Source organism: Ceratotherium simum, chromosome 11 (genome assembly GCF_057802395.1).
Source record: "Ceratotherium simum simum isolate JZ-2026a chromosome 11, ASM5780239v1, whole genome shotgun sequence".
Lineage (NCBI taxonomy): Eukaryota > Metazoa > Chordata > Mammalia > Perissodactyla > Rhinocerotidae > Ceratotherium > Ceratotherium simum.
In genome coordinates, this window is record NC_141910.1 from 2,169,534 (window position 1) to 2,182,797 (window position 13,264).

General features: G+C 38.6%; 1 protein-coding gene across 1 annotated transcript in view; it reads right to left on the reverse strand.

Annotated features, from left to right (window-relative positions):
• Nucleotides 1–13,264, reverse strand: part of USP39 (ubiquitin specific peptidase 39) — a 34,597-nt gene that overhangs the window by 6,329 nt on the left and 15,004 nt on the right. The window contains exons 9-10 of the mRNA XM_087436477.1: nucleotides 12,424–12,612; nucleotides 5,387–5,529 (exon numbers count right to left, since the gene is read on the reverse strand). Of these exons, the coding sequence (XP_087292603.1) occupies nucleotides 5,387–5,529; nucleotides 12,424–12,612 (332 nt within the window). The remainder of the gene's footprint in view (nucleotides 1–5,386; nucleotides 5,530–12,423; nucleotides 12,613–13,264) is intronic.

Here is a 13,264-nt window from a genome sequence, read left to right on the forward strand (position 1 = left end):
TGAAATTAATAAACAGAGGCAATTCTTCACAAAAGAGATTGAAACTACAAAGAAAAACCAATCAGAAATGTTGGAAATGAAAAACACAATGGATGAGATAAAAATCTGGAGTCCCTGATTAACAGAGCTGATATTATGGAGGACAGAAGTAGCAATTTGGAGGACAGAAATATAGAAATGATTCAGATGGAGTAGGAGAGAGAACTAAGACTAAAAAGAAATGAAGAAATTATCCAAGAAATATCCGACTCAATTAGGAAACGCAACATAAGGATTACAGATATTCCAGAGGGAGAAGTGAGGGAACACGGAACAGAAAGATTGTTCAAAGAAATAATAGCTGAGAACTTCCCAAACCTGGGGAAGGAGCTGGAAATACAAGTAAAAGAAGCTAACAGAACTCCTAATTATATCAAGGTAAAAAGAGCTTCTCTAAGGCATATGGTAGTAAAACTGGCAAAAGTCAATGACAAAGAAAAAATATTAAGGGCGGCAAGGCAGAAGAAAATAACTTACAAAGGAACCCCTATCACGGTTTCAGTGGATTTCTTAGCAGGAACCTTACAGGCTAGGAGAGAGTGGAATGACATATTCAAAATTCTGAAAGACAAAAACTTTCAGCCAAGAATATTCTATCCAGCAAAAACATCCTGCAGATATGATGGAGAAATAAAAACTTTCCCAGATAAACAAAAGCTAAGGAAGTTCATCGCTACAAGATGCCCCCGCCACAAGAAATGATCAAGAAGGTCCTCATACCTTAAAAAAAAAAAAAAAAAAAGCGGGGGGTTTACAAAGCCCTGAGCAAGAAGATAAATAGGTAGACAAAATCAGAAAATTGCAGCTCTCTATCAGAAGAGGTTAGCAAACAATTATAACATTAAAGATAAAAGGAAGGAAAACATCAAAAATAAACATAATCTCATCATTTTAACCATAAACTCACAACACAAGATGGAATAAGTTGTGACAACAATAACTCAGTTGGGGAAGAAGAAAGAGATGGAATCGGCTTAGACTAAGGAAATAAGAGACTATTAGAAAATGGACTACCTCATCTACAAGATTTTTTTATACAAACCTCATGGTAACCACTAAACAAATAATCAGAATAGAGACACAAATGATAAATAAAGAGAAAACTGGGAAAACCATCATAGAGAACTACCAAACTGAATTGGTAGTCCAAAATACACAGGACGAGAAACAAGGGAAATACAGAACAACCGGAAAACGAGTGATAAAATGGCAGCATTAAGCCATCATATATCAATAATCACTCTAAACATAAATGGACTGCATTCTCCAATCAAAAGACACAGAGTGGTGGGATGGATTAGAAAATAAGACCCAACAATATGCTGCCTCCAGGAAACACATCTCAGCTCTAAAGACAAACACAGGCTCAGAGTGAAGGGATGGAAGACGATACTCCAAGCTAATGGCAAACAAAAGAAAGCAGGTGTTGCCATACTCATATCAGACAAAGTTGACTTCAAGATAAAACAGGCAATGAGAGACAAAGAGGAGCAGTATATAATGATAAAAGGGACACTCCACCAAGAAGACATAACACTTATATATGCACCCAACACAGGAGCACCAAAGTACATAAAGCAACTATTAACAAACCTAAAAGGAGATAGTAACAACAACACAATAATAGTAAGGGACCTTTGGCCGGCCCCGTGGCTTGGTGGTTAAGTGAGCGCGCTCCACTGCTGGCGACCCGGGTTCGGATCCCGGGCTCGCACCAACGTGCTGCTTCTCCGGCCATGCTGAGGCCGCGTCCCACATACAGCAACTAGAAGGATGTGCAGCTATGACACACAACTATCTACTGGGGCTTTGGGGGGAAAAAATAAATAAAAATAAAATCTTTAAAAAAAAAAAAAAAAAAAAAAAAAAATAGTAAGGGACCTTAAAACCCCACTTACATCAACAGATAGATCATCCAGACAGAAAGTCAACAAGGAAATAGTGGAATTAAATGAAAAACAAGACCAGATGGACTTAATAGATATATACAAAATACTCCATCCAAAAACAGAAGAATACACAAGTGCACATGGAACATTCTCAAGGATAGACCATGTGTTGGGAAACAAGGCAAGCCTCAATAAATTTAAGACTGAAATCATATCAAGCATCTTTTTGGACCATAATGCTATGAAACTAGAAATCAACTACAACAAAAAAGCTGGGAAAGTGAAAAATATGTGGAAACGAAACAACATGCTACTGAACAACCAATGGATCATTAAAGAAATTAAAAGAGAAATCGAAAAATATCTGGAGACAAATGAAAATGAAAATACACCATACCAAATCATATGGGATGCAGCAAAAGTGGTCCTAAGAGGGAAATTAATAGCAATACAGGCCCAACTCACCAAACAAGAAAAATCTCAAATAACCTTAAACTGCACCTAACAGAACTAGAAAAAGAAGAACAAAGCCCAAAGTCGGCAGAATGAGGGAAATAATAAAAATTAGGGCAGAAATAAATGAAATTGAAACCAAAAAACAGTAGAAAGGATCAATGAAACTAAGAGCTGGTTCTTTGAGAAGATAAACAAAATTGACAAACACTTAGCCAGACTAAGAAAAAAGTAGAGAAGGCTCAAATAAATAAAATTAGAAAGACGAGAAATTACAATGGATACCACAGGAATACAAAGGATATAAGAGAATACTATGAAAAACTATATGCCAACAAATTGGATAACCTAGAAGAAATGGATAAACTCTTAGGCTTATACAACCTCCCAAAATGGAATCAAAAAGAAATAGAGAATCTGAATAGACCAATCACAAGTGAAGAGATTGAAAGAGTAATCAAAAACCTCCCAAGAAACAAAAGTCCAGGAACAGATGGCTTCTCTGGAGAATTCTACCAAACATTTAAAGAAGATTTAGGGGCCGGCCCCGTGGCTTAGCGGTTAAGTGCTCACGCTCCGCTGCTGGTGGCCCGGGTTCAGATCCCAGGCACGCACCGACGCACTGCTCCTCCGGCCATGCTGAGGCGGCGTCCCACATACAGCAACTAGAAGGATGTGCAGCTATGACATACAACTATCTACTGGGGCTTTGGGGAAAAAATAAATTAATTAATTAAAACTTTAAAAAAAAAAATAAAGAAGATTTAATACCTTTCTCAAACTATTCCAAAAAGTTGAAGAAGATGGAACACTTCCTAACACATTTTATGAGGCCAACATCACCCTGATCCCAAAGTCAGAAAAGGATAACACAAAGAAGGAAAATTACAGGCCAGTATCGCTGATGAATATAGATGCAAAAATCCTCAACAAAATATCGGCAAACTAAATACAGCAATGCATTAAAAGGATCACACACCATGATCAAGTGGGATTTATACCAGGGACATAGGGATGGTTCAATATCCACAAATCAATCAGTGTGATACATCACATTAACAAAATGAGGAATAGAAAACAGGCAAAAGAGCAAACCATATTCACCTCCCAATCAGAACAACAGTCCAATTCAGAGAACACCTAATTAGCTGGAAGTAAAACTTTAAACCTGTGCTCCAAAAACCCTATCTCCAAGTGAGCAGAGGGTACCTAATTGCTGCAAGTCTGATAAATCTCCTGTAAAGATGATGTGTTATGAATAAAACACAGGAGAAGAATTAGGTACGAAAACTGTCCTTTTCAAGAAGTGGGGACTTTGGATAATCTAGAACCGTATTACTCTGAAAGCAATTACAGTGCATAAAGTAATTTAAGTGCATGATTCCAGAATTAGTCACACAGTTTGAGGTTCTCTAAAGGCTAACTAATTAAGAAGTAATCTTTTTCTTTACTTCTCCAAAGCAAGCTTTCTTTAAACACAAACCACTGAAGCCACAATTACCAAAAATCCGAAAGCAACTGGTAGCAAAATGAACATACTCCAGGCCTAATATAAAAGAAACAGATGGGGTAAGGACATTTCTGTGGTGACTGAGTAGGAACTACTATCAATACATAGTCCTCCTTCCTCTGGAGCTGCCCTAGGGTCAAGAGCACTCCTTCCTACCAGGAACAGACTGTGACTGTGACAATTCACAAGAGTCCAGTTCTGAAATAAAACCCGACTCACAGACTTTCAAAGAAAGCTCCTCTGTGGTCCCACTCAAAGTTGCAGAGAGCTAGGCTCCATGTCTCCCAGGTTCACTCTACTTGTCACACAAACAAGATGCTAGTGATCACAGGAAGAAAAGTGAGAGAAAAGAAAAGGAAATTCTCCTGTAATCTCCACCTCCCACTGTTCTCAGATTCTTGGTGATCACAGAACAGGAAACAATAAAATGTTATACCCAGAAAGACCCCTAGGGCTCATCTAGTCCAAGCCCCTCATTTTATCCATGAGAGAATACACCCAGAAAATATGCAAATGACCTGCCCAAGTCACACAACTAGGATGGTCCAGCACTCAGGCCTCTTTAATTTTAGATACTACCCTCTTAAACACTACACAGAATTAAGAAGTGAAACTGTTTTCAAAGGGGAAAGTGGGCAATCCTGGTATAGTTTGGGGAACTGGGAAATGGAGGGGAATCAAGGGAGAAAGAAAAGAGTAGATGAGCATTTGTCCATTACAGCTCCCAAATACTTTGTGAAGATTAAAAAAAAATACTGAGCTAAACATCATGTTAATCCTATACCCATCCAAATCCTCCTCAATAAGAAACTGTCTTAGGGCTCCACTTTCACCTTATCTAAGCACCAGCACACAGAGACCTACATTTCTTGCTGCCAGCCCTGCCACCAGGTTTCCCCATGTTCTCAGAGATACCTTCTTCAGAGTGTGAAAACCCATGTCTCCTGAGAACTGCATGGTAAATTAAAATTAAGACCATACATCAAAATTTATAACTTTCTCATCAATAGGGAGAAATCGAACACATCCCAGATTTTACCCTCTGGGGAAAAATAAGATAGAAAGACCCCAAGACCACAAGACAAATCTGGACTCATTTCCACTGTCCATGCCTAACTACAGTATGCAAGAAGATGTGATGACCAGCGAACAGATGGACAGACTCTAACTGCTCAGGATTATCTTCAAAGCCAGGCAGAATCCTCCCTGCCCTACCCTACTTTTATCAACTGCTTTTCCTGGCACTGAAAGACTACATTTTCCAGTAAGCAGCAGAGAAGGTAAAACAGGGATTGCCTCCAGGTAGACATCTATTTTTGAGGTCCCTAAAATATTCGTATCCTTCCAATAAAACCTCTTAACTTCCATAGTATAGGCAGGCTCTGTTCCTTGCAACGTTCAAGTAAGACAGTCCAAAATTAATAATGGTACAAAAATATGAAAAGAAATTCAGGCTCACTCTCCCTAAGAGGAAGTGAAGCAGGGTAATACTCACGTAATAGGGAAGTTGACAATAGTTGGATTCTTCTCCACAAAGAAATTGTTCTTAGTAAATCTCTTAATACAAAAGATTAGATAGGGAGGCAGCTTGGTGAGCTGGAAGCGCTTCAGAAAGTTCTCCTTGTAAGTCTTATATTCCTAGAGAGAGAAAAGAAAATTATCAAATTAGTGTTGGAGTACTGGAGCAGGTGCATGAGTTTTGTTTTGGTTTGGTGTTTTTAATATAATTTTGCCTCACACTTAGAATTCAGAATATACCTGATCCCAGAAACCACATATAAGGCTTAGGAATAGCCTAAGGCTGACTAAAATACCTCAACCATGGTTTGTGTTTCAGCCAGCTCATGATCATACTATTGAACTCTAATCACAGTAATGTGGGTACCTGTTTCTAAAAGGAAAACAAAAATATCAAGTGAAAAAGATTTGTTAAAAGCTACAGAATTAAAACCATGAAAGTCTCACTCAATTCAAAATAAGTAAGAACTTCCTGATAATTAGATGCATGCACCCATCACACAGGTATTTCTGAAGCAGTGAGAAGCCGCTCATCATTGAGCATGTCAACTGACATCTTAACGTTCCTTCCTCCTCAAAGGTTCCAAGACTCGTGGGTCAAATGCAATCTGTCAGGCAATATTTACTGAGGACTCACTCAGCATGTTCTAGGAGATGGAGTGGTGGAGGACCCAGGACATCCTCCCAAGTCCAAAAGGTTTAAAAGCTAGTGAACACAAATTTATTTTTTCCTTAACATGCACATACAATTTAGTACAGTAAAAACTAGGAGATAGGAGTGAAAGACTAGGCATAATCAGAGAGGAAATACCAATGAGAACATCCCTCTCTGGAGTAGGTGAGTTCTGGAGGTAATGAGAGACCCCTTCAGGGATCCCCAAGTTTCCCAGGAAAATAATTTAATTTAAAATCAAGATACCAAAAAAAATTTAGGATACACATACTGCAAAACCACCTGGATGATGACCTTATAAAATATTAAGTAAGAGTTTCACTTCCATTCATTACAGCATGAGGAGCTCGAAAGAACTGTTCACCAATAAAACTGGTGAAAATTATTTTAAAAAATGTCCACCACCACCACCATTTAAATTCTCTGGAAATGGTCCTAAGGGCATAGAGCAAATGAAGAAACATTTACTAAAGAAAAAAAAATTTTTTTTTAATTTTTTTTCTAAAATGTTACAAAAAGAAAAATTGACTAATTTGATAAGAAAAGTAAGTTTGTGGTATTTAAACCAAGAGTCCCAGCTCAGTGAGATAGAAACTCCTCTCCAGACTGGTATAGCCAAGAATACAATTTCTGATCATCTAAGGGTATAAGCACCATTGGAAAACATCTTTTTGGTGGCATCAAGTAACTCATCTCAGTGTGGTTGAAATACAATACCATGTTAAAAGCAAAAAACTTTTTTTTAAAAAAATCAAGTAAATGCCTAAAGATTTCACTGCCCACATTTGTAACAATGAACAAGGTGACAGCAAGAAGCACAATTTTTAATTATCTCAGACTAGTGAAGGATAGACAGATTTAATACCTAAATCATGTCACAGCCTAACTTTCAAAGGTTTCTCAGGAGTTCATGAGAAAACACGGCTGGGAGGAATTGCACCATGGACATGAGTACCACATTCACATAGCAAGGAGCAATTTGGTTTTAGCTAAACATCACGTCACAATAGCACTGTTAATCAATTTTATTGGTTTCAAAGTTTTGTCTGCATATAACTCATAAGTTTGTTAAAATTTTATACTCACTTAAAGGCTGTAGGTATAGGAGTTTATACCAACATTTATGTTTATACTAATTTAAGTATTATTATAGTAAGAATAAATTTAAATCAATACTGAGGGTCCATGAAAAGCTTAATATTATTTAAGTTTGAATAAACGGTGATAAGAGGGACCAAGTGGCACAGTCAACAAGTCAGATGAAAAATCTGAGTTTAGATTCCCAGCTCTGCCACTTAAAACCAATAAAATAAAAAAATTGAACTACGCGAGCCCTAAGGTGTCTCTTTCACCTCCCAAAAATGAAATGAGTCTAAGGAACACGTACCTGTCTCTGTGCGTGTGTGACACGGGCAGCTGCAACCGCACATGGTTACCCAGGGCTTGTTCTGCTTATTATGTCTGCTAACAGTACCTGACAACTGACTTGGACGTTGGACGGAAACAGTGATGGGAGTCAGGGAGGTGTGTTTTAGAGACTTCTTGGGGTGGCTCCCTAGCTCACAATTCCCCCTTCTCAAGGAAAGACCCCCTATTCACAGGGTCCTTGACCAGTAACGATACCTAATCCAAGCGGGCCTTTCAACTCCCTCCTGGGAACCTGGAGCAGAGCGGCAGAGCCTGCACACTGGAGCAGCTGAGATCAGGTTAATGGCAGCCTTTGCAAGGGAAGTCAATGGACCACCACCTCTGAGAACCCCATCACTCTAGTTCCTGTCCTTCCCAGATCCTGCTTGGTTCAAGTCTTCCTAAGATCCTAAGAGATGCCTTCCAATAAACTACCTCTTTTACTTTAACTAGTTTTTTGTTAGTATTTAATACCTGAAAACAAAAGAACTTTAGTTAATAAAGAGCAGAAAGTGTTTGGAATGAGGCATCAAGGTAAAAAAGAAATTTAATAAAACCACAGATCTATGGAGAGTTACTCTTCAACAAAGGAGCCAAGAACATACAATGGAGAAAGGAAAGTCCCTTCAATTAATGGTGTTGGGAAAACTAGACAGCCACATGCAAAAGAATGAAAGTAGACCATTATCTTACACCATACACAAAAATTAACTCAAAATGGATTAAAGACTTGAACGTAAGACCTGAAACCACAAAACCCCTAGAAGAAAATATAGGTATTACACTCTGACATAGGTCTTAGCAGCATCTTTTCGAATACCATGTCTACTTAGGCAAGAGAAACAAAAGAAAAACAAATGGCACAGGCAACATTATACTCAACGGGGAAAGACTGAAAGCCATTCCTCTGAGAACAGGAAGGAGACAAGGCTGCCCACTCTCGCCATTCTTATTCAACATAGTACTGGAGGTTTTGGCCAGAGCAATTAGGCAAGAAAAAGGAATAGGGCCGGCCCTGTGGCTTAGCGGTTAAGTGCGCGTGCTCTGCTGCCGGCGGCCCAGGTTCGGATCCCGGGTGCACACCGACGCACTGCTCCTCCGGCCATGCCGAGGCCGCGTCCCACATACAGCAACTAGAAGGATGTGCAGCTATGACAGACAACTATCTACTGGGGCTTTGGGGGAAAAATAAATAAATAAAATCTTTAAAAAAAAAAAAAGGAAAAAGGAATAAAAGGAATCCAAATAGGCAACAAAGAAGTGAAACTTTTACTATTTGCAGACGACATGATTTTATATATAGAAAACCCTAAAGAATCCACTGGAGAACTATTAGAAATAATCAACAACTACAGCAAAGTTGCAGGGTACAAAATCAACTTACAAAAATCAGTTGCATTTCTGTATGCTAATAACGAACTAACAGAAAGAGAGCTCAAAAAGATAATACCATTTACAATTGCATCAAAAAAAATATCTAGGAATAAATCTTACCAAGGAGCTGAAAGACCTATACAATGAAAACTACAAGACATTATTGAAAGAAATCGATGATGACATAAAGAAATGGAAAGACATTCCATGCACATGGATTGGAAGAATAAACATAGTTAAAATGTCTATACTACCTAAAGCAATCTACAGATTCAATGCAATCCCAATCAGAATCCCAATGACATTCTTCACGGAAATAGAAAAAAGAACACTAAAATTCATATGGGGCAACAAAAGACCCCGAACGGCTAAAGCAATCCTAAGAAAAAAGAACAAAGCTGGAGGCGTCACAATCCCTGACTTCAAAACATACTACAAAGCAACAGTAATCAAAATAGTCTGGTACTGGTACAAAAGCAAACACACAGATCAATGGAACAGAACTGAAAGCCCAGAAATAAAACCACACATATACAGACAGCTTATTTTGGACAAAGGAGTTAAGAACATACAATGGAGAAAGGAAAGTCTCTTCAATAAATGGTGCTGGGCAAACTGGACAGCCACATGCAAAAGAATGAAAGTGGACCATCTGCTATCGCCATTCACAAAAATTAACTCAAAATGGATCAAAGACCTGAAGGTGAGACTTGAAACTATAAAACTCATGGAAGAAAATATAGGCAATACACTATTTGACACTGGTCATAAAGGAATCTTTTCAGATGCCATGCCTACTCAGACTAGGGAAACTAAAGAAAAAATAAGCAAGTGGGACTTTATCAGATTAAAGAGCTTCTACGAGACAAACAAAACCAGAATCAAGATGAACAGACAACCCACCAGCTGGGAGAAAATATTTGCAAAACATATATCTGACAAGGGGTTAATCTCCATAATATATAAAGAACTCACACAACTGAACAACAAAAAAACAAACAACCCGGTCAAAAAATGGGCAGAGGAAATGAACACACATTTCTCCAAAGAAGATATACAGATGGCCAATAGGCACATGAAAATATGTTCAACATCACTAATCGTCAGGGAAATGCAAATCAAAACAACACTAAGATATCACCTTACGCCTGTTAGAATGGCTATAATCACCAAGACAAAAAATAACAAATGTTGGAGAGGACGTGGAGAAACAGGAACCCCCATACACAGCTGGTGGGAATGCAAACTGGTGCAGCCTCTATGGAAAACGGTATGGAGATTCCTCAAAAAACTAAAAATAGAAATACCCTATGATCCAGCTATCCCACTACTGGGAATCTATCTAACAAACCTGACATCAACAATCCAAAGAGGCTTATGCACCCCTATGTTCATTGCAGCATTATTCAATATAGCCAAGAAGTGGAAGCAACCCAGGGGTCCCTCGACTGATGAGTGGATCAAGAAGACGTGGTATATATAATACAACGAAATACTACTCAGCCATAAAAAAAGACAAAATCGTCCCATTTGCAACAACATGGATGGACCTGGAGGGTATTATGTTAAGTGAAATAAGCCAGAAAGAGAAAGACAAACACCGTATGATCCCACTCATATGTAGAATATAAACCAACACATGGGAACAGAAAACTGTATTGTGGTTGCCAGGGGCAATGGGGGTAGGGGGTGGGCACAAGTGGTGAAGGGAGACATGTACATGGTGATTAACAAACAAAAATGTACAACCAAAATTTTACAATGTTATAAACGATTAAGACATCAACAAAAAAAAAGAAAGAAAAACAAATGGGACTACATCAGACTAAAAAGCTTCTGCAAGGCAAAGGAAACCATGAACAAAGTGAATAGACAACCCACCAACTGGGAGAAAATATTTGCAAATCATATATCCAACAAGGGGTTCATTTCCAAAATATATAAAAAAGTTATACAACTCAATAACAAAAAAACAAACAAAAATGCAAATCAAAACTACAATGAGATATTATCTTACACTTGTCAGAACGGCTATAATTACCAAGACAAAAAAATAACAAACGTTGGAGAGGATGTGGAGAAAAGAGAATGCTCAGACACTGCTGGTAGGTGTGCAAACTGGGGCAGCCACTATGGAAAACAGTATGGAAACTTCTCAAAAAATTAAATATAGAATTACCATACGATCCAGCTATCCCACTACTGGATTTTTATCCAAAGAACTTGAAATCAACAATTCAAAGAGATTTAAGCACACTTATGTTCACTGCAGCAATTTTCACAATAGCCAAGACATGGAACCAACCCAAGTCCCCTCCAACTGATAAATGAATAAAGAAGGTGTGGTGTGTGTGTATATATATATATATATATATATATACACACACATATATACATACAACGGAATACTACTTAGCCATAAAAAAAAGACAAAATCATCCCATTTGCAACAACATGGATGGACCTTGAGGGTATGATGTTAAGCGATATAAGCCAGACAGAGAAAGACAAATACTGCATGATTTTGCCCATATGTGGAAGATAAACAAACACACAGATAAAGAGAACAGATTAGTGGTTACCAGAAGGGAAGGGGGTTGGGGCGATGGGAGAAAGGGGTAAAGGGGCACACATATACGGTGTCGGATAAAAATTAGACTACTGGTGGTGAGTACAAAGCAGTCTATACAGAAACTGATAAATAATAACGTACACCTGAAATTACACAATGTTACAAACGATTATGACCTTAATAAAATAAGTGAAAAAAAAAAAGAAAGAAAGAAATCAATGCTTTCAAGGCCCAGGGTCATGGTATCAATCAAACAAATGAAGTGGAAAAAAAAAATTCTTCCAATAAAGAATCGAAAAGGATTAAATCCGTTAGGATGAAGAAGGGAATTAAACCAAGAAACAGTTAACTGAGCAGATAAAAAGAAACTTTTAACTTGATACAGAATAATATTACAGTAAGAATAAATTATTTCATTTTATTTATTTATACAGCCATGTGCTGCATAATAATGTTTTGGTCAACAATGGACTGCATTTACGATGGTGGTCCCATAAGATTAGTACCATACAGCCTAGGTTTGTAGTAGCCTACACCATCCAGGTCTGTGTAAGCACACTCTATGATGTTCACCCAACAACAAAATGACCTAATGATGCCATTTCTCAGAACGTACTCCTGCTAAGTGACACGACTGTATTTTAGTTCTGTTTTTTTTCCACTTTAATACTGGTGTTATATTTTTTAAAATACGGGAGGTTTTCTTACGTTTGTGAGTTTCTACTGTCCTAAATATCCCCTCCTTTCTCCATACCACCCAGAGGCAGAAGGTTTACAGGGTATATGAGAAATACAAGAGAGGGCACTGTAACTCAAGAGTTGGAGGTGATCAGCTAGAAACAGTATGGAGTCTGGGACGCTCAATAAAGACAACACACTTTATAACAAATGCATTATGTACATGAGGTGATTTCTAAGTATAAAAAGAAAATGAAAAAGTCAAGAGAGAGAAAGGGGTATCAGCAGGGCAGGTATGCAGAGGGGTTACCTTCTCAGTGATGCCGTTGAACTTGGCCAGGATGTTGAAGAGTGGCACCTGGGGGATAATGAGCTGCTCCTTCTCGTCCTTATAGAGGGGGGCGGTAGGAAGGTCCAGCGTCAAGTACATAAAGGTGGACTCCACCATCGTCTCCTGGTACTCGTCATTATGGAGCAGCTGCTCTTTTTCTTCTGCTGGCTAGAAATGAGTGAGCAGAAAAAGGAGGGAAGGAGCGCATGGAGACCATCACAGATGGAAAGCAGCAAGGCTTCTGTTACCTTTACATTTACTTCCTATTATATTGAAGTGAATGAAGGGGGTGCCCAAGAGACCAGGCAGTTGCACGTGCAGTAGCACCACCTGGTTAGCTAAATGCAAGAACTGATGAGCTTCCATCTTCAGAAAGATTTTGTTTAAATATAAGACTATTTAAAAAACTTTTAGGGCCGGCCCTGTGGCTTGGTGGTTAAGTGCGCGCACTGCGATGCTGGCAGCCCGGGTTCGGATCCTGGGTGCGCATTGAGGCACCACTTCTCTGTCCATCCTGGGGCCGAGTCCCACATACAGCAACTGGAATGGTGTGCAGCTATGACATACAACTATCTACTGGGGCTTTGGGGGCAAAAAATAAAAAAATAAAAAAATTTAAAAAAAAAAAAAAATAAATAAATAAAAAACTTTTAGACGATCTAAAAGCTTACCTGAGCTTTCTGAAAAAACACACCAGCACCACCCAGCGGCCAGACCCCTTAAACCAGCAGACTACAGTCACACGACGCATAATAATGTTTCAGCCAATGAGGAACTGCATATCCCACGGTAGACACATAAGATTAGTACCATACGGCCT